This window comes from Leuciscus leuciscus (genome assembly GCF_965113295.1).
Source record: "Leuciscus leuciscus genome assembly, chromosome: 7".
Lineage (NCBI taxonomy): Eukaryota > Metazoa > Chordata > Actinopteri > Cypriniformes > Leuciscidae > Leuciscus > Leuciscus leuciscus.
Window position 1 is genome coordinate 12,757,813 of NC_138731.1, and position 19,091 is coordinate 12,776,903.

A 19,091-nucleotide genomic window follows, 5' to 3' on the forward strand; every position below is an offset into this window, starting at 1 on the left:
ATGCTACTAACATAACATTACCATAAACTCAGGCATGCAGAATATGTAAGAAAATCTTCTTTTGCACATTTACAGTGAGTAGACTGTTTTTTTATTATAAATTTTTTTTCCACTAGAATTTATTGGAAAGTATTTTGATGATTTGTTGGCGGAACAGTCAAACCCAGGAGCACAACAGTACAACTGGACTATACTTCCAATTCTTGAAGCCTTATTGTCATTCATCATACATCAAGTTTTTTAGTTTGGTAACTTTATATGATTGTCCACTTTTTAGACATTCTACTAACAGCTCTATTCTACTTCTACTACAGTTGTAGAATTGCTACTACATGTCAACTACAAGTCATTAAAGGGAAACTTCAGGATTTAGCATTAAGCTTTGTATTAGTAGAAAACCTGTAGTATTTTCGAATTACCGTGCTTTCCACCCTCATATCCCCCTGATAGGAGAGATTTATGTATTTTTTTGTCTGGAAAAAATCCTCCGATGACGAAAAAATTTTCATTTTGTGTCATCTGAGGATTTTTTGGCCAGAGGCTAAAGACTACAGCCAGTAGGAGGCGCTGTCCCGCATGTTTTCAACCCGCCCATAGAGGGTGGGATCTCACTCAAAGAATTTACTCATAGTGTCAGCCGTCTTTCTTTGGAAGCTAAGCTAGCAGGCTCTTGTTCTGTGGAGAAAGCTGAGTAGTAGGAGAAAGCTGAGTAGTAGGGGTTACCATACTCTTTTTCCCGGACATGTCCGGCCGTCGAGATCGTCCAAAATGTCCAGGATTCGGCTTTTGCTTTCTGCAGTCACCATTCATTGTTTACATGCACACCTTTTGTTTCAATCTAACTGAATTCATTCCGATTGGTGAATCTGAATGTAGTGTTTACATGAACGCTAAACAAGTGAATGGTTGATGTGCGTTTTAACATTAAGAAAATTCCCGCTCCTCCGTGAGAGATACGAGACCGGTGCGTTCTCCCGCGGCCCTCAGTCTCGTCCTGCTCGCCACAGTAAACATAATGAATGGCGACTGTAGAACGCAAAAGCCGAATCCCGGACATTTTGGGCGATTTCGAAATCCTGGGCTGACTCGTCATGGAGACTCACTAGTAGCCTAGCCTTGTTGTTTTAAACTGCGCTCTCTTACCGGTAGGCGTGGCTTGGAAGTGGCCTCATAGAGCAGCGAAGCAAGTGCATTCTGGGAGTTGTTGTCTTTCATCCACACAAGCCAAAAATAAATTTTCTGGCTTTTCTCAGTCTAGAAAGCTCCAAATTCAAAAATAATTTCACATTTCTTCTACATAAATGACCCATTTTAAATACACATTCATCTTTCCACTGGTGAACTATCCCTTTAAAGTATTACTAGTCTGTCTGCTCCATATCTGCTAATATAATACTTTATTTTTATAATACTTAATTTGGAACCCTTCTGTAGGTCTGGCGTCGGGTTTGGTAGTAAGTGTGCTCTTTCGTGCTATTATGGTGATAGGCCTCCATTTTGTGAATGTCGTTTTGTGAATGTCCTCCCTTTACGAGAGTTTAGTAAGGTTGAATAATAGACTACTGTTCCCTATTAGAAGTTTTAAGGGGGTGTTAAATAGGATTTTCATAGGATGGTGAAATTAGGGCCCTGAAGTTCCCATATAGGTAGGTAGATTACAATAAAATGTACCTATTAAATCCAGTTATTCCAATATTCAGTGTACCTAAACATCTCTAAAAAAAATGTATATGTAAAATGCTTAAATTTTAGATGCTGTCAAATAAGGTTTACATTTTAGCTGTCTATACAAACTTACAAAAATATATTATGGCCCCAAATATATTGGACTCTTAAGCCAGAATGCAATTATACAAATCAATTTACATTGTATAACAAAATATCAAACCAAGTGGCATTTATTTTAAAGAAATATAGCACAAGTGCAGATGTCAACCAATCAATTTTACAAAAAAATTTAAAATATGATACATGAAATATATTGTTCAAAGTAAAGACAAAAAGTCCTGGACACTTTTTGGGTGTCAAACTTTGTGGAACATGTTTATAGGTAATACAATGAACTTCACCAGTAGTGTGAACTGACTTCATACATCCACTAAAAATTACCTTGAGACTAATTAGAGATCTTGAGTTAAACAGTGGATAAAGAACATTGGCTTGACTTTGACAGATGCACTTGGCTTGATATTTTATATCTAATTCAGTAAAATGTAGACAATTTTAAGTGAGACTTTAGTGTCCAACATGTGCTAAAACTACACTTTACATAAAATCCATAAGGTTACACATGATCATGTTGCCTCAACAGCCCTAAAATGTCAAAGCCCGCTAGTCTTCCTAAATAGCAGGTTATGCAACGTCTTGTGTGAGTCTCAATTGGGGGTTGAAGGTTCTATATATGTCTTGCGACACAATTGATTTATAATGAAAGGACAGATAGGAAGATCTGATCAGCTTCATTATAATCTCTGTTTATAAACTCAGTTTGAGATGTTTTGTCCAAATTTTATGGATTCAGGTGAATGCTCAATGAAACAAAAATAGTTTTGTGTTGGAAAGAGGATGTTTTCATTTCCACGGCTACAGAGGAAAAGAGAGAGGAATGAGAGAATGGCCTCTCAGAGAGGGATGAGATTGGAATGTCTTACAACCAACAGAAAAACTCCTCAGAAGTTTGACATTGCTTCAGATCAGAATAGCTTCATTGCCAGTGCTGCAGCTCTAGGCTTGTGTTTGTTGGCCTTGCCATCACATTGTTTCATGACAGCGATCAGATGTAAAATAAATAGTGGCAAAAGCTATTTCCTGGATTCTTGTTGGGGATATTTTTAGTATGACCAAAAAAGGCAAAGAGCAAAGAACCTTAGCAGCTGATCTCTCCTAGTACATCCAGAGAAAAACATCTCTCCTTTCCTCTCATTCCACCCTCCCTTTTACCATTCTGTAAACGTGAGAGTGCATGTTCTCTCAAATACACTAGATTCTGTGAGTAGATCTGGTGGCTGATGTTAACATTTGCTTGTGTGTGTGTGTGTGCGTGTGTGCGTGTGTGCGTGTGTGTGCGTGTGTGTGTGTGGTCCTGATAAACCCTACGTTATGGGAACAAAACGACCCCACCACAATGGCCATATATTAAATCCTTGTCCTTGTGGGGACATTTTTGGTCCCCATGAAGAAAACAGCTTATAAATCAAACTAAGTGATGTTTTTTTAAAGTGTAAAAATACAGAAGGTTTTCTGTGATGGGTAGGTTTAGGGTAAGAAGATAGAATATACAGTTTGTACAGTATAAAAATCATTATGTCTATAGAATGTTGATTGTTCCCATACATAACATGTAACCCAACGTGTGTGTGTGTGTGTGTGTGTGTGTGTGTGTGTGTGTGTGTGTGTGTGTGTGTGTGTGTGTGTGTGTGTGTGTGTGTGTGTGTGTGTGTGTGTGTGTGTGTGTGTGTGTGTGTGTGTGTGTGTGTGTGTGTGTGTGTGTGTGTGTGTGTGTGTGTGTGTGTGTGTGTGTGACTTGAAAGTTGATATGAAGCATCAACAAAACCATTTTGGTATAAAATAAGTAAGGGATAATGTACAGCCAGCCAATCCCCCAATTAGAAATGGACATGCAATTGAAGTTGATTTTGAAATATTTTATTGGGTAAGAAGAAAGAGAGTGTGGAACGATACGAGAGACATGAAAGTAGCATAACTAAAGAATGTATGAAATTGCAACATATTAGGCTGATGTTTTATGATCAGTTCTCTGGACTGAGATTGTATGTTGAGCCCATTTTCTCTGTGTTAATTGAAAGTCATGTGGTATCTCATCTGTGTTTTATTTCTGTGTCTTTCACTTCAGGTGAGGCTAAAATAAAGAAACCCCCACCCAAAACAGTGGCTAAACAAGGTAGGATCAAATCAGTCATCATCTGCGTAGTTTAAAGATACATGTTGGGTTAAATAAACAGTACACATGCTATTTATGTGACATGTTGTTGATTACAACAGATAATAATTGTGTCCCGAGTTTGTACAACCAAAGAAAATATAGTTTATATGGTGCCCAATCCAAAGTTCAGCTCCAACCCTGACCAAGTCCAACTGAACCAGCTAATTAAGATCTTTACAAACACTTGATAAGTACAGACAGGTGTGTTAGATCAGGGCTGGATCTGAACTCTGCAGGGGTGCGTTTCCCAAAGCCAACTATGGTCGCAAGTTCCGTCGTTACCAATAGAGTTCAATGGTAATTGCGATCATAGTTGGCCAACGAAGCTTTTGGGAAACACACCCCAGATAGGTAGATCTCCAGGAACAGGAATGAGCACCCCAGTGGTATAGTAATACACTTACAATGAAAGTCTAGCAGGCAAGTGCAGCACCATGATTAAACATTTAAATTCTGCAACTATATCACTGTTTTGAAAGTATAACTATAACCATGGTTTATGTTTTATATTCATTTATTTTAATTTTTTTTAATTTACGTTTTGTCAATTGAGGGGCAAGGAAAAGTGAAGAACTAATCACATGGTAAACAATATATATAATAAAAATAATGTAAAGATATTTCATGGCTGTTAAGAAATTTTGGTAACTCTTTACAATAAAGTTTAATTTGTTAACAATAGCTAACTACTTTATACGTTCCATGGGGAAAAGTAGCAAAAAGTTTATCTTGGACTTTGCATGCGACTGGGAGAGATAGAATACAAAGTTATATCCAATCTTTTAACTCATGTCATCAATACCTTTAAATCCAAGGTGCAGATTTAAAAATTGGAATATCGCATGAAAATGTTTGCGAATAAAGCAGTGATTCCATCCCATGTGTTCAAGAGAACAAAATCGTCACTTCCTGGGAAATCGGTGCAAAATATCTGTAATAAAAATGGAAGCCACAGTGGCTCTTTTTTCCTCCATCATAAATGACTTGCGCCTCAGAGTGTGCAAACTTTTTTTTAAACCACAATATTCTAATGATAGACTTTGGTTTAGGCATTTCAGTATGATCAAACCAACGTTTGAGATGCTGTGTAATGAAACTGATCCAATGGTTAGCCAAGTTATCCAATCACAACCACTGTTGAGGGAAAGTCATGTGAATGTCTCTTCCAGCAAAATCAAAATTAAAAGTAATTTCGTTCATTTCAGCAGTATATGTTACATGTTAACCAGATTCCCCAACACATCAACTTACGCAAACTTTGATCACATTTAGAATAACAAAAAACTATACTGCATCCAAGGCCAAAGTATGACAAACAGAAATGATTAATTCATTGCGTAGCTGGATCTTCAGGATATTCAGTCTGTTAGTTTACCTCACCTTCTGATCCGAGTCATTTGTTCTTTTGCCACGTCACATCCCCATAGACTGAAGGTATGCTGTCTGTACAGGAAACAGAAATTATTAGTTTACCTCCCGAGTCTTCGGGTCTGAGTCGTTCGTTCATCACGAGTTTTGGAAAAGAACCATCATGACAGAAATTCACAAATATATAATTTCTAAGAAATTTTAGACCAGAAACGCATCACGTAACTGTAAGCAAAAAAGGAAATATGTGCTTGTTTGAAACAAATCATTTCTGTTTCCTGTACAGAACCTATGGAATGTTGCGCATAAGCGGTCAACAAAAAATGAACGAATCACTCTCTGAGACAACTCGTTGTTGCCGAGTCATAAAGATTTGTTTAAAATGAACAAACTGTTCATGATCGACCCATCACTAATTTATTCAATTAATGGGTTTCCACCGTAGTTTATGTGCATGTCTTCTTATTGGATAAATGTATCCACCTCAATTGAGTGCAAATGTTTATTTTTTTATGTCCATTTTTAAAATGTATGACGTGCATCTTGGCATTTCCATAGAGTGTTTTTATGCAATTTCCCCAAAATGCATGTAAAATAGCTGTATGGAAACATAGCTAATGCCATAACAAGCTAATAATAAATAAATAAATTCCCCTAATTTTTTTCACCTTGGAAACATACCAGGAAGTGACAAGAAAGTCTGTTGTGCCATTTCAATAAATGTTTAACCCCTGTGAGAGCAAATGGATCTTGTGGCGAACATACTGTAAATTTAGCCTAAATTCTACAAGTGGATTGTGTGTTAGGTGCTCCTCCTCAGATCCTGCAGTTTCCTGATGATATGAAGATCTTGGCGGGCCAAGAGGTCAGTCTGCTGTGTAAGTTCACTGGAGCGCTGCCCATCAGCTGCACCTGGCTCAAGTTCCGCAAACCAGTAAGAGTCTTTTCACCTTTTAACGTGTAAAAACCAGAGAGAAAGACTTCTAAATGTTTGATTCTTTAACTCACAGATGGCACATGAATTCACTTGCCAGTCCCTTTTAAATGCTTTAAACATTCATTTGTTTTTACTATTTAATATGGTCTTTGGATTGGGAGTTGCTATGATGCCCAAAAATGCTTTCTAGGTTGGCAGCTCACAGCTTTTCCAAAACAGCCATCATCCTCAATGACTAAATATTGCAAGCACTGGCATACCCCTCTGTACACATGGCTCAAACACAAAAACTTTTTATTACTGCCATTTATTTCAGTTAGTTGACTTTCCACTCTAAATTGTTTGAACTGAACACTTGAAGTAGCCTACGCCTGAAACAAGCACTTGTGTTCATGTTGGTTACCCGCATCCTCTGCTTCTTCAGATTCAGGAAGGTCAGGGCATCTCAGTATTAAGCACAGACAGCAGCAGTCAGCTGACCATCACAGAAGGACAGCAGGAGCACTGCGGATGCTACACCATCGAGATCAGGAACAGCTACGGCGTGAGACAGGACGCCCTCAACCTCACTATAGTCGGTAAGTGCGAACACTAGTGAAAACTTGAACATCTGGCCATATGCATATGGAAGTCATTACATGAAAGGAGTTTCACAACATCTGATGACGCCCAAAGTGTACTATAAAATCAGGGTTCCTACGTAGTTTCGAAAATTATGGAATTGGATTTGATTCATTTCCAGGTCTGGATAAGAATGGAAAAATTAAAACAGAGTTTGGAGAAATGCAGGTTATTATGCATTTTAGGCTTCTACTCATCAAGTAAACACATGTTATCACTTCAAGAAAACCACAAAAAAAAAAATGTACAGATGACTGTACTATACCAAATATAAAGCTTAAAAATAATGCTGTATTGAACCAATTAGTTTAAATGGTCTGAAAAATCTACAGACAGAATTGGAAATCTGAGTCTGGATAAGAATCGAATTTGGAAATGGAAACTGTGTAGGAACCCTGTAAAATGGAAACTAAAATAAGGATCCATTCACACAGGACACGTTCTTGTCTGTCCAGCACGTTTACATAGAAAAACTATTAAAACTATTTAAAAACAGAGCAGTTGGGCACATTTATATTTCTACTATTAATGTAGAAATATACAGAAATTATTTGTTTTACCTGAAACTAAATTACATGACTTTTATTTGACTTATTGACTATAAGTTTATTTAAATAATGTACAGGCCCCATGAGCCACTGAGGCCATCTGCACACTAAAAAATGTCAGGAGTGACAAACACATTTAGAGAGTTTTCACACTTGGCTCGTTCGAAGCATTTGTTTCGGAACCTGGTGCCCCCATAGTTTGGTTCATTTAGGCATATTTGAACATGGCAATCGCACTCAGATCTGCACCAAAACAATCGCTCCGAGATCACCTGAACGGGGTGGTCTCGGTCCGATTGAAAACAAACTCTGGGGTGGTTCGGTTTAGGTGAGAAAGCTATCCGACCCAACGGATCAAACAGTATCATAATTCATAACAGGAAATGTGTTATATAAAAAGTAGCAGTGTCTGATTCTGTGAGTGAACACATTAGTTAGCACAAAGTGTGCTTGTTCATCTTAAAATGTTGTGTAATTGCTCTTCTCCGTGCATTGCTGGAATGCTGTCCCGACAAAGCCTTCATTCCCATTTTATATATATAATGTAACGTAATGGTTGGGTTTGTCCATATTTGACCCAAACATGGGTTGTAACAACCCAGCATTTTTTAGAGTGCTGAGTTTCCCAGGCGTGATTGCGATTGCGAATCAGGTTTTGCCCCCTGAAGTCATATTTACTGCAATTCCATTTGAAGACAGAATTAGGTGCATCTTTAAAGATTAAAAAGACAATATAATCATTGAACATTGCCTGTTTTCTCGGTTACAAAAACACATAGATGGGCTGAAATGCTGGCTGTCATTTTGCCAGTTAAGTAGTGTACTTGTAGTGAATCTGAACTCTTTGATGAATTTTAGGACGTCGATGTCAGTCTTGGTCTGTTTCTTCACAGATAAGCCTGACCCCCCTGCCCGCGTCCCAGCAACCTCAGACATCCGGAAGTCCAGCCTCACACTGTCCTGGTATGGGCCGACATACGACGGGGGCTGCGCTGTCCATTCCTACAACGTGGAGCTGTGGAACTCTGTGGACATGAAGTGGACAGATCTGGCGTCCTGTAACAGCACCTCTTATAACGTACAGAACCTGCTTCCAGACAGACAGTACAAGTTTCGAGTGAGAGCTGTAAATATCTATGGTGTCGGGGAGCCTAGTGCTGAGTCTGTGCCGGTGCAGGTGGGACTGGAGGCCGAAGAGGGTGAGCGCCACCTGGTGGACATCAATAGTATTGTATTAGGAACAAAGCATGGATTATGCTGTTAACTTTAGTTATTTCAGTTTAAAATGTGTTATAAAAACAGTCTGTTGATTTTACAGGAAATAAAGAAGATGAAGTTGAGCCCTCAGATGATGGTATGTGTCATATTTGTGGTGTCTGATGTATATTTGAAAATATGATTCTCTCATGCTAGTAATCAGAGACATAGATTACATGCATGTAAAATGCACATGCTTCTACGTTTTGTGCTGTTAGAATATGCATAGATGATTTACCTTATGCTTCAACTGCATTTACTGATATTTTCTGATAATATCAGGTAAAGTGTTACTGAATTATTACAGTTTTTCTCAATTGCTTTGACTTGTGTTACACGTAAACTGAAATTTCATAGTTGCATGCCATGGAAGAGCAATAGTAAATTATAAGTGTGATGATGTTAGGAGAAGACATATCTCCAAACAACTGTGAATTTTCAGTTTACATGTAAAACATTTCTACAAAAATGTACTGTATATAAATGTTAATTTTCTTTTTGTGTACTACAGTATTGACTTTTCCCAGTCAATTTGTGGCATTGGCCATTTTACTGACACAATAACTAGGTTTTGAAGGATTAATTCAATGGTTTGGTGAGCAACTACATTTCGGAGACATATAGAGTTCTGATGTTGCAGCAAACAGTAGTGACAACTGCACTTACAATTTAGATAATTTTAAGATAAAAAATGTGCCAAAGTGACTGAGAACAACAAAAGGAAGGTTTTCAAAAAGAATATCTATCAGGGTTTTTGCTATTTTCATTTTCATTTTTTTTTAAAAGTGTTAAATATTGCAATATGACTGATTATAGACAATTCAGAATAATATGGATCTATTTCCTCTTTCCACAACAGAAGAGAAGGCATTGAACTACAGAGACGTGATGATCAAGACAGATGTAAAAGTGAAGGACCTTTATGATGTGGAAGAACGACTGGGCACGTGAGTATGACAGCAGATCAATAAAATGGTGTAAAAAATGTATATTATTGTACAATGAAGGAACATTTGATATATAAAAAAAATATTTTCATTTTTCAGAGGGAAATTCGGGACTGTTTTCAAACTGATAGAAAAGACCACTAAGAAGGTTTGGGCTGGGAAATTCATAAAGGCATATTCTGCCAAAGAAAAAGAAAATGTCAGACAGGAAATTGCGATCATGAATGACCTGCATCACTCAAAGCTTGTGCAGTGTGTCGACGCTTTTGAGGGAAAGACAGACATCGTAATGGTGCTGGAAATGTAAGTAGATATGTGTTTTATGAGCTTTAATCTTCTAATTGCAGTTCTCAGATTAGAGAATGAGACTGTTTTCTAAGCCTGTAATCAACTCACAACAGAATGTTAACCCAAGTATTAGTGATTTGAAAAGCGGTTTTATAATTTTTCAAGTATACCAATTTTTATAACACAATTGTTTTAACAGAAATTACTTGGCACTGTCATTGTCAAGTTACAGTGGCAACAATAAGTTATGAACCTTTTGAAAATGTCATACACAATCTGACTAAACTAATAAGGCACAAATAATCAACCTTTTTTCACATTTTTATTTCATTATTCCGAGTGCAGGGTGGAGAAAGTAAACTCTTGAATTTAGTAACTTGTACAGTAGATTCTCTGACCAATTTTGGACCATCACAAATCTCTTCTAATGTATCAATATGTCTTCAATAAGTTCAATAAGTTTCAATAAGTTTTCTTGATAACACAGCCCTGTTTAAGGAAAATACAAAAAAAATGTAAGGTACTGTGTAAGCTTTTGGGATCAAGGCATGATGCACACTAACCAATCTTTCTCAAGAAGACCAGATTTGTTAGGCTTTGTGTGTCTTTATGTAAAGGGCAGTGCACCTGTGCAACACACACTTCCAATCTCATCTCCTTAACTGACTCCAATTTGAAAACTCATAACACAGAGGTTTGCTTATTTTATCCACCCTTCACTGAATGATTACTCACTGTCTTCAATTAAAAAAAATTGGGTACGTTTACACGACAACGATATGCTTAAAACGGAGACGTTTTTTCCTGTGAGTTTTCCGCGTAAAGACGACACCATTGTCAAAACGATCCCCATTCACACGGATCCGCGAAAAAGACTAAAACCCCTGTATTCTGCTGCCAGGCCATTAGATGGCGATGAAACACTGTAGACTGAACTCGTAATACGTATGTGCTTGGCGTCCTCATCTTCAAAGATTTGTGTTTTTATTGTGTACACACGGAGACCGTTTTCAAAAACGTGCACTTTTAAACCCGGTTTCAAAAGTTTGTATTTTTAGGCACCCAAAACGCCATTGTCATGTAAATGACAGCCAAAACGCATAACAAGTTTTACGTTTTTAGTTGAAAATGATGTTGTATAAACAGCCCCTCAATAGTCAAGTCCTCTTATTTATTGAATTCAGGTGTTTCAATCAAACCCATTGCCACAGGTGTACAAAATCAAGCAGCTAGCCATGCAGTCCGCATGTACAAACATTTGTGGGAAAAAAGGGTTGTTCTAAAGAGCTCAGTGAATTCAAGCGTGGTACTATGATAGGATGCCAGCTATGCAATAAGTCAGTTTGATATTATTCCTCGGTCAACTGTAAGTGGTATTTAAAAGTGGAAGCGTTTAGGAACTGCAGAATCTCAACCATGAATCGGAAGACCATATAAAGCATTAATATCAGCACAAAAGCTGTGCGGCGGGAGTTTCATGGAATGGGTTTTCATGGCCAAGCCGCTTTATGCAATCCTCACACCAAGAGGTCCAACATCAGTATGTTTCCATACAAAGTTGTGAATTTAAGTTGGGTGCAAAATTGGAAAATGGCATAAAACTTAGAATATTTGAGAATAAAGCAATGTTTTCGTCCAGTGAGCCGAAGATAACAAAACCATCACTTCCTGATAAACTGGCGCTAAATATCAGTAAATGGATGTTTCTACAGTAGGCAGAGTAAGCCACTGTATATAATAATGTTGTATATAATAAATGACTTGCGCCTCAGAGCGCGTAGGCAAAACGCCAATAAAGTTATCTTGCTTTCGGAGGTGGATACCTGCTGTTTGGGAACACAGTCATGTAAGACAGTTCTGGGAGGTAATTATACCGAACCACTTTGACGATAGACTTTGCATTTCAGAACAACCAAAGCAGCATTTCAGATGTAGTGCAATGAGATCGGTCCACTGGTTAGTCCAGTTATGCTGTCCCATCGCAAAGTCACATGTCTTTTTTGATGCGCAATCCATTTTTCCATTGTAGTTTATGCACGTTTTGCACAAAAAGTTTATCCGACTCAATTGAGCGCATGTTTTTTGTGTGTTTTTTTTATTTTATTTATTTATGCGCATATTGCCGTTTCTGTCCAATGTTTTTATGGGATATCCCAAAATGTGCATAAAAGTAGGTGGATGGAAACATAGTGTTTGACCTCAAAAATGCTCTACTGGATGAATGGGTAACAATTCCCCTCAGAAAAACTTCCAAATCTTGTGGAAAGCCTTCCCAGTAGATTGGAAGCTGTTGTAACTCATTCTTGCCACTGTATGTCAGACTGGGATGTAATACATTTTAGGCATTATTCCATATGTCCCCTTTGTTTTAAGTCGCTTTTAGTAGAAGTTAAGAAGAGGTTAAGTGAAGGACAGTTCAAAGATAAACTCTTACAGGGTTTGAAGCTTTTAATATAATGTGTCTGGTGTATTGGCTGAACTTTGATGTTCTTCAGGATCTCTGGAGGGGAACTGTTTGATCGGATAATAGATGAGGACTTTGAGCTGACAGAGAGAGAGGTGATCAAATACATGCTCCAGATTGTGGATGGAGTAAATTTCATCCATAAGAAAGGCATCGTCCACCTGGACCTCAAACCTGAGAACATCATGTGTGTCAATAAGACTGGCAGCAAAATCAAACTAATTGACTTTGGACTGGCACGCAGACTGGGTAATTGCATGTTTTTAATTATTAATTAATAATTTAATTCAGGAATAATAATTAGAAAAAAGATTGTATTTGGACTTTAATTTATTTAAGACTTAATGATGGTCAGTATATCATTTTGACATTTTCCAATGCTTTTCAATTATAATTTCAACTGAGCAGCCATTTATAGTCATTTGGTTTTTTTTTTTTTTATATCACATATTGTTTTAAAATTAAATCATGAAATTGGTTTGTGTCTTGTGTATGACTGTAGAGAATGCTGGATCTCTGAAAGTCCTTTTTGGCACCCCAGAGTTTGTGGCTCCAGAGGTGATTAATTATGAGGCCATCAGTTACACTACAGACATGTGGAGTATAGGAGTTATCTGCTACATCCTGTGAGTACACAAGTCAAGTCACCCTTGTTTATGTACTTTATACAATTGTTTCAGATTGTTTAAAGAAAGCTTCATAGTAATAAAGAGGAAAATAATGATCAATGATGCAAACTTCATCAAATTGTGCTGTAAAGCAGCGCTACAGAAGGCAATAGTGTCGTTGTTTTGCTCAATACATATCACATCCATTCTGAAGAGAAATTACCTTTATGGCCAATGGATTTTTTTTCCCATTTTCTGTGCTGATCTTGGTGTAAAATCTGCAAAATAATATGGAATAAATGTAAACGTGCTAAGAAGTACTACACTCTTATTGGTTGATGGAAGCCTAAATTATCCAAACAATTAAGTAATTACAGTCAAACTAAAATGTATTCAGACACTTTCAACATTTCTCACATTATCACCGTTTAGTTGCTATAGTTTAGAAAATGGCAATAAAATATGACAAGAACTAATATCAAATCGGTTGATACTTCACTGGTTTTGGCCATCCTTCTGTTAGACTGTCTCACAAATGAATTAGGTTGAATAGCTGTCAGCTGTTAGATTTAACTACACAATTAGATTACACAAGTTTAGGTCAACCAATTACCAAGAAATGCTTAATTTTGTTCAGTCTGTGGTGTAAAAAGGTCACATTAGCAATTAAAGAAAAAACACTTAAGCAAAACATGGTCAGGTCAAAGTGTCGGAATAATTTTTGGTCCCAAATTTTTATACATTTTACTGGTAGCCACTGTATGAAGAATTTTTTGGTATCATATGTCACAGTTTACTTTATTTTGCTATCCTTATATAAATTAACTAAAGTATCCTGCACCCACTAGTAAAGAAATATAAAAAAAATTATCTGGTGTCTGAATAATTTTTGGTTTGACTGTATATAATTGTCCAGGGTGTGTCCTTGCCTATGGTCCCAATTTGTTGAGCCTCATAATTGACATGTTCCAATTTTGTGGAAATCAAGTATACTTTATCATTCTTTAAAAAGACTATTACAGAAACAATATACTTTAAAAGAATATACCCTAGTACTGACACTTAAAGGGATACTTCAGGATTTAGCATTAAGCTTTGTATTAGTAGAAAACCTGTAGTATTTTCGAATTACCGTGCTTTCCACCCTCATATCCCCCTGAGACAAGAGATTTATGTATTTTTTGTCTGGAAAAAATCCTCCGATGACGCAAAAATCGTCATTTTGCGTCATTTGAGGATTTTCTGGCCAGAGGCTAAAGACTACAGCCAGTAGAAGGCGTTGTTCCGCATGTTTTCAGGCCGCCCACAGGAGGTGGGATCTCACTCACAGAATGTACACACAGTGTCAGCCATCTTTCTTTGGAAGCTAAGCTAACAGGCTTTTGTTCTGTGAAGAAAGCTGAGTAGTAGGAGAATGCTGAGTAGTAGGGGTTACCATCCTCTTTTTCCCGGACTTGTCCGGCGGGCGAGATCGTTGAAAATGTCCGGGATTCGGCTTTTGCTTTCTGCAGTCGCCATTCATTGTTTACATGCACACCTTTTGTTTCAATCTAACTGAATTCATTCCGATTGGTGAATGTGAATGTAGTGTTTACATGAACGCTAAACAAGTGATCGGTTGATGTGCGTTTTAACATTGCTAAGAAAATTCCCGCTCCTCCGTGAGAGATACGAGATCGGCGCGTCTCAGTAATGAGTTCTCCCGCGGCCGTCAGCCTCGTCCTGCTCGCCACAGTAAATATAATGAATGGCGACTGTAGAACGCAAAAGCCGAATCCCGGACATTTTGGGCAATCTCGAAATCCCTGGCAAACTCGTCACGGAGTCTCAAATAGTAGCCAAGCCTTGTTTTCAACTGCGCTCTCTTACCGGTAGGCGTGGCTTGGGAGTGGCCTCCTAGGGCAGCGAAGCAAGTGCATTCTGGGAGTTGTTGTCTTTCATCCACATAAGCCAAAAATACATTTTCTGGCTTTTCTCAGTCTAGAAAGCTCCAAATTCAAAAATTTCTTCACATTTCTTCTACACAAATGACCTATTTTAAATACACATTCATCTTTCCAGAGGTGAAGTATCCCTTTAATAATATGGTAATACTTTTAAGATTTGAACTACAGTACAAGTGCATATTCAGTACACTTAAGCACACTTCTTTTCCACAGGGGTGATCGTCCCACACTATTGTTGTTGGGAAGAATGTGTGAGATTTTGTTGCTCAACAGTCTTTCCTGTTTTAAATGGAAAACACTTCGGCATGGTGTTTGCATTTTTACTTTTGGAAACTAGAGGAATACTACAGTCCCTCGTGTATTTTTTGTTGTCTGTTTTATCAGCTATCTGTCAGAGTTGTATGAGTTTATACAGTATGTATGTGATAAGAGTGTACAGTATCTTTGGTAACAGAAAGATGGAGCTGTAGATATTTTGTGTTTCTCTGTGATCTCCTCAGTTCTCCAGTGTTAATCTGGGCATCAAGAAGCAAGTAAAAGGCCTTTTAGTATAATTGTAAAAATGTCCGCTTTCAGGTCATGGTATACGTCTTTTTGCTGTGAAATCTTTTCTAATTTGTATAAAGTACACGTAAGAATAACTTATATTATTGTTAGTAATATTTCAAGATGAACACTTAACAACTTAGATTTTTTTCTGTCACATTAGTGTGAAAATTTTTATAGCTCTACTTATTTTATTTTTTTCATTGTTTCTTGTTGTGTTTAGTGTCAGTGGTTTGTCTCCCTTCATGGGGGACAATGATAATGAGACGCTGTCTAATGTGACCTCAGCGACGTGGGACTTTGAAGACGATGCATTTGATGAGATCTCAGACGAGGCCAAAGACTTTATCAGTAGCCTGCTGAAGAAAGACAAGAAGTGAGTGCACATCTCTGCTTCACTTTCACAATGCCAAATCCTTATTCAGAAAAATACTTGAAAGTGTATTTGTTGCCTTATACGGTGAGTAATTTTAAATGTCTGATTTACTTGATTTCCCCCGTCTTGCATCATGCATCAGTGCTCTCTGAGGTACAAATCTTTGTCTGACACTATACATTTTCTTTTTCACACTTTTTCCCCTCAAAGCTCTCTCTCTCTAAGCAGTTAAAGATCAGTGTCTGTGTTTTTTGTCTGCAGAGCTCGTCTGACCTGTGATCAGTGTTTCCAGCACCCATGGCTCAAACAGGACACCTCCATCATGGAGGCCAAGAAGCTTTCTAAAGAGAGGATGAAGAAGTATATTCTGAGAAGAAAGTGGCAGGTTAGGATCTATAATAATAATAATGTGACATAAAATGCTGGTTTTCTCCTTGTTTCTTCTATTATTGAAAGTCTGATTAAAACGAGCTAAAGATCTTCTTGCGGTGTGTTTATCACAGTTCTGTTACTGATTTGTTGGTGAATAAAGTGATAACTGATAGTTTTGCAATCTCTTCTCCAGAAAACAGGACACGCGGTACGAGCTATTGGTCGACTGTCTAACATGGCATTGATGGCAGGGGTTCATGCCAAAAAGGGTTCCCCCACTGAAGGTACAACATTTCTGAATGACCGACCCTTAAATAAAAGACTTGTAGTGATTCAGCTAGTTAATTTTAAAGAGGACATGATATGCTTTTTTACATTTTAATGCTCTTTAGTGTGTAATGTTGCTGTTTGAGCATTGAAATGGTCTGCAAAGTTCCAAAGCACCAAGTCACTCCAAAGGGAGTCACAGTATTCTCTGTATCACTGTTTCTGAACTCCCTGGAGGACCTCGACTGTAGTTTTGAGTTTTATTCCATTTAATTACTTCCCAGCTAAGGCATATGCAAATTAAAGGGGCGGAGTTGCATTAGTAGTGTGTTGTCGCCATGTCCAAGAGACGCTGTTTTTTCCCCCACCCTGGATCTAATGCAGTTATGGTAAGGGACATGACATTTCTGACACGCTCGAAGCGGTTGACCAATCTCAACACACTGGTCCAGCCAACCAATCAAAGGACATGCTTTTCAGGAGGAGGGGCTTCATAGAGGCAGAAACTAAAAAGTTGAGCGTTTTCCGTACAACGATGTAACTCGCTGATTAACTACCATAGTACATCGTTTGAGAAACGAATCAACTAGTCTTGAATGTTTCCCGAAACTGTAACATAGTCGCACCTCTTTTCGTTTTAACCATATTGGTTCAACAATACACAGTAGGACTGTCGTTAATGACATCATGCACAGGTGGAGGAGTACCAGTAATTTCTACTAATTAATCTATTTGAGATCTGAGATGCAGCTGTAATGAACATGACAGTGCTATTTCACTGTTTTTGTTCCATGTTATTTTGATATATTTGATGTTTGATTCCTTGCAGGTTCCCTTACACAACATAGTTCTCTTGCGCATTTTACACACATGCCTACTCTATTTAAATAGAATAAAATATATAGTATATACTGAATGTTGGAACTATGGTTTTCAGGAAATGGCAAATCGTTGAACTATGTTGATAATGACGGAACTTGCGACCATAGTTGGCTAACGATGCTTTCTGGAAACACACCCCAGAGCGTTACTGACAGATTGGGAAGAGAGGCGCTGCAACAATGTAAAATATGTGGGGAATTTTGTTTTTTTCTTAACATTCAAATATGAAAACCTATTCTAGTAGACCCAAAAGACAAAACCAAGCCTTGTTTAAAAGTGCATATAGGCTAGGTCCTCTTTAACACAGTCAGACACTGTGCTAAAGAAGTGTGCTTATTGAAAATGTGTATTTTTCAAATAAATAAATTGAGGCTGTCTTTGATGAGAAAAAAGAAAAACATTGTGTTATCATACCTGTACTATGTCTTGTCTTAAAGGTGATATACTGCACTACTCCTTATGTGTAAAAATCTTTCTTATTTCAAACCTCTGTCTTTATTACTAAATTCATACAAATGAGTTAGTAAATGTTAAAGTCGTTAACATTGTTATTAATGTCCAAAATCTTCCTGTTTATCTATCATAGAGGACAAACAGTTTTCTGCTGAATTGGAGCAGAAGACGCTAATGAAACCCACGTTCAGCTCTGTTATTAAAGACGTCGAGGTGGTGGAGGGCAGCGCTGCTCGATTCGACTGCAAAATTGAAGGTAAAATTATATGGTTACATAATGCTGAAACAGTCTATGGATAAAACATGGTGCATTGATTAAACACGGTGTAAAATAAAATTACAGGTTTAAAGATGACTTAATACCGGGTGCCCAATGTGTTGAAATGTTTACCACAGCCAATTTTCCTGTTCCATAAATATTATGAATAGCATTTACTTATGAATATGGCTCCAGGGGGTTTATAAAGGCCTTTTGAAGCAAAGTTATGCGTTTTTGTGAGAAAAATCCATATTTATAACTTAAAATCACTGGCTTCTGGTAACAGCTGTATGCAAGTCGAGTTCCGGCAGAAGAGCGACCTCTGACCCGACTCACGAGGACAGAGCAAAAGAAAACACCGGTCAAAAATTAGAAGCCTAAAACGAGAATTTTTAAAGGGGTCATATAATGTGATTTCTTGTTTTCCTTTTTCTTTAGTGTGTTATGTAGCTGTCTGTGCATGTATAAGATCTGCAGAGTTACAAAGCTCAAAGTCTCACACCCAAAGAGATATTCTTTGTAAAAGTTAAGGCTCAGCCATGCCTTCCTAAAACGCTTCGTTCAAATCTACAAATCTACATCAGTGTGTGGGGGCAGAATTTCATAACACCACCCAAACGAATACGCAAAGAAAGAAGGCGTAACTTTTATTCTCGCTGTATTGTTGCCGCCAGCGCCGCCATGTCGTGGAGACGCTGTGTTTTTCGTTGCGAAAGCCAAACTACTTTGTTTGGCCTTCCAAAAGAGGACACAATTAGAAAACAGTGGTTAAGCTTTATTTACAACACTGTTCCAGAACAGTAAAACTTAAATATTCGACTGTGTGCTGCACATTTTTCGGAGGACTGTTTCCAGAACCTGCGAGAGTACAAGGCCAGCTGTGCACAAAGGCTGATTCTAAAAAGTGGGGCAATTCCATCTTTGCAAGTACAGTGTGGCGCTTCTGACTCACAAACACAGCCTGTAAGTATGTTCTCATATTTTAAGAATTTGCTGCTGACTATTCAAA

The 19,091-nt window shown here is 37.7% G+C and overlaps 1 protein-coding gene and 1 long non-coding RNA gene across 3 annotated transcripts in view; one reads left to right on the forward strand and one right to left on the reverse strand.

Moving 5' to 3' along the window:
- Positions 1–19,091, forward strand: part of mylka (myosin, light chain kinase a) — a 116,422-nt gene that overhangs the window by 94,134 nt on the left and 3,197 nt on the right. For both annotated transcript variants that reach the window (XM_082176030.1, XM_082176031.1), the window contains 13 exons: positions 3,854–3,901; positions 6,118–6,245; positions 6,673–6,826; positions 8,311–8,616; positions 8,736–8,771; positions 9,534–9,621; positions 9,721–9,924; positions 12,405–12,622; positions 12,876–12,999; positions 15,697–15,849; positions 16,111–16,234; positions 16,415–16,505; positions 17,957–18,079. In XM_082176030.1, the coding sequence (XP_082032156.1) occupies positions 3,854–3,901; positions 6,118–6,245; positions 6,673–6,826; positions 8,311–8,616; positions 8,736–8,771; positions 9,534–9,621; positions 9,721–9,924; positions 12,405–12,622; positions 12,876–12,999; positions 15,697–15,849; positions 16,111–16,234; positions 16,415–16,505; positions 17,957–18,079 (1,797 nt within the window). The remainder of the gene's footprint in view (positions 1–3,853; positions 3,902–6,117; positions 6,246–6,672; positions 6,827–8,310; positions 8,617–8,735; positions 8,772–9,533; positions 9,622–9,720; positions 9,925–12,404; positions 12,623–12,875; positions 13,000–15,696; positions 15,850–16,110; positions 16,235–16,414; positions 16,506–17,956; positions 18,080–19,091) is intronic.
- Positions 1–19,091, reverse strand: part of LOC309503545 — a 47,857-nt gene that overhangs the window by 8,859 nt on the left and 19,907 nt on the right. The gene's annotated exons all lie outside the window — the stretch shown is intronic.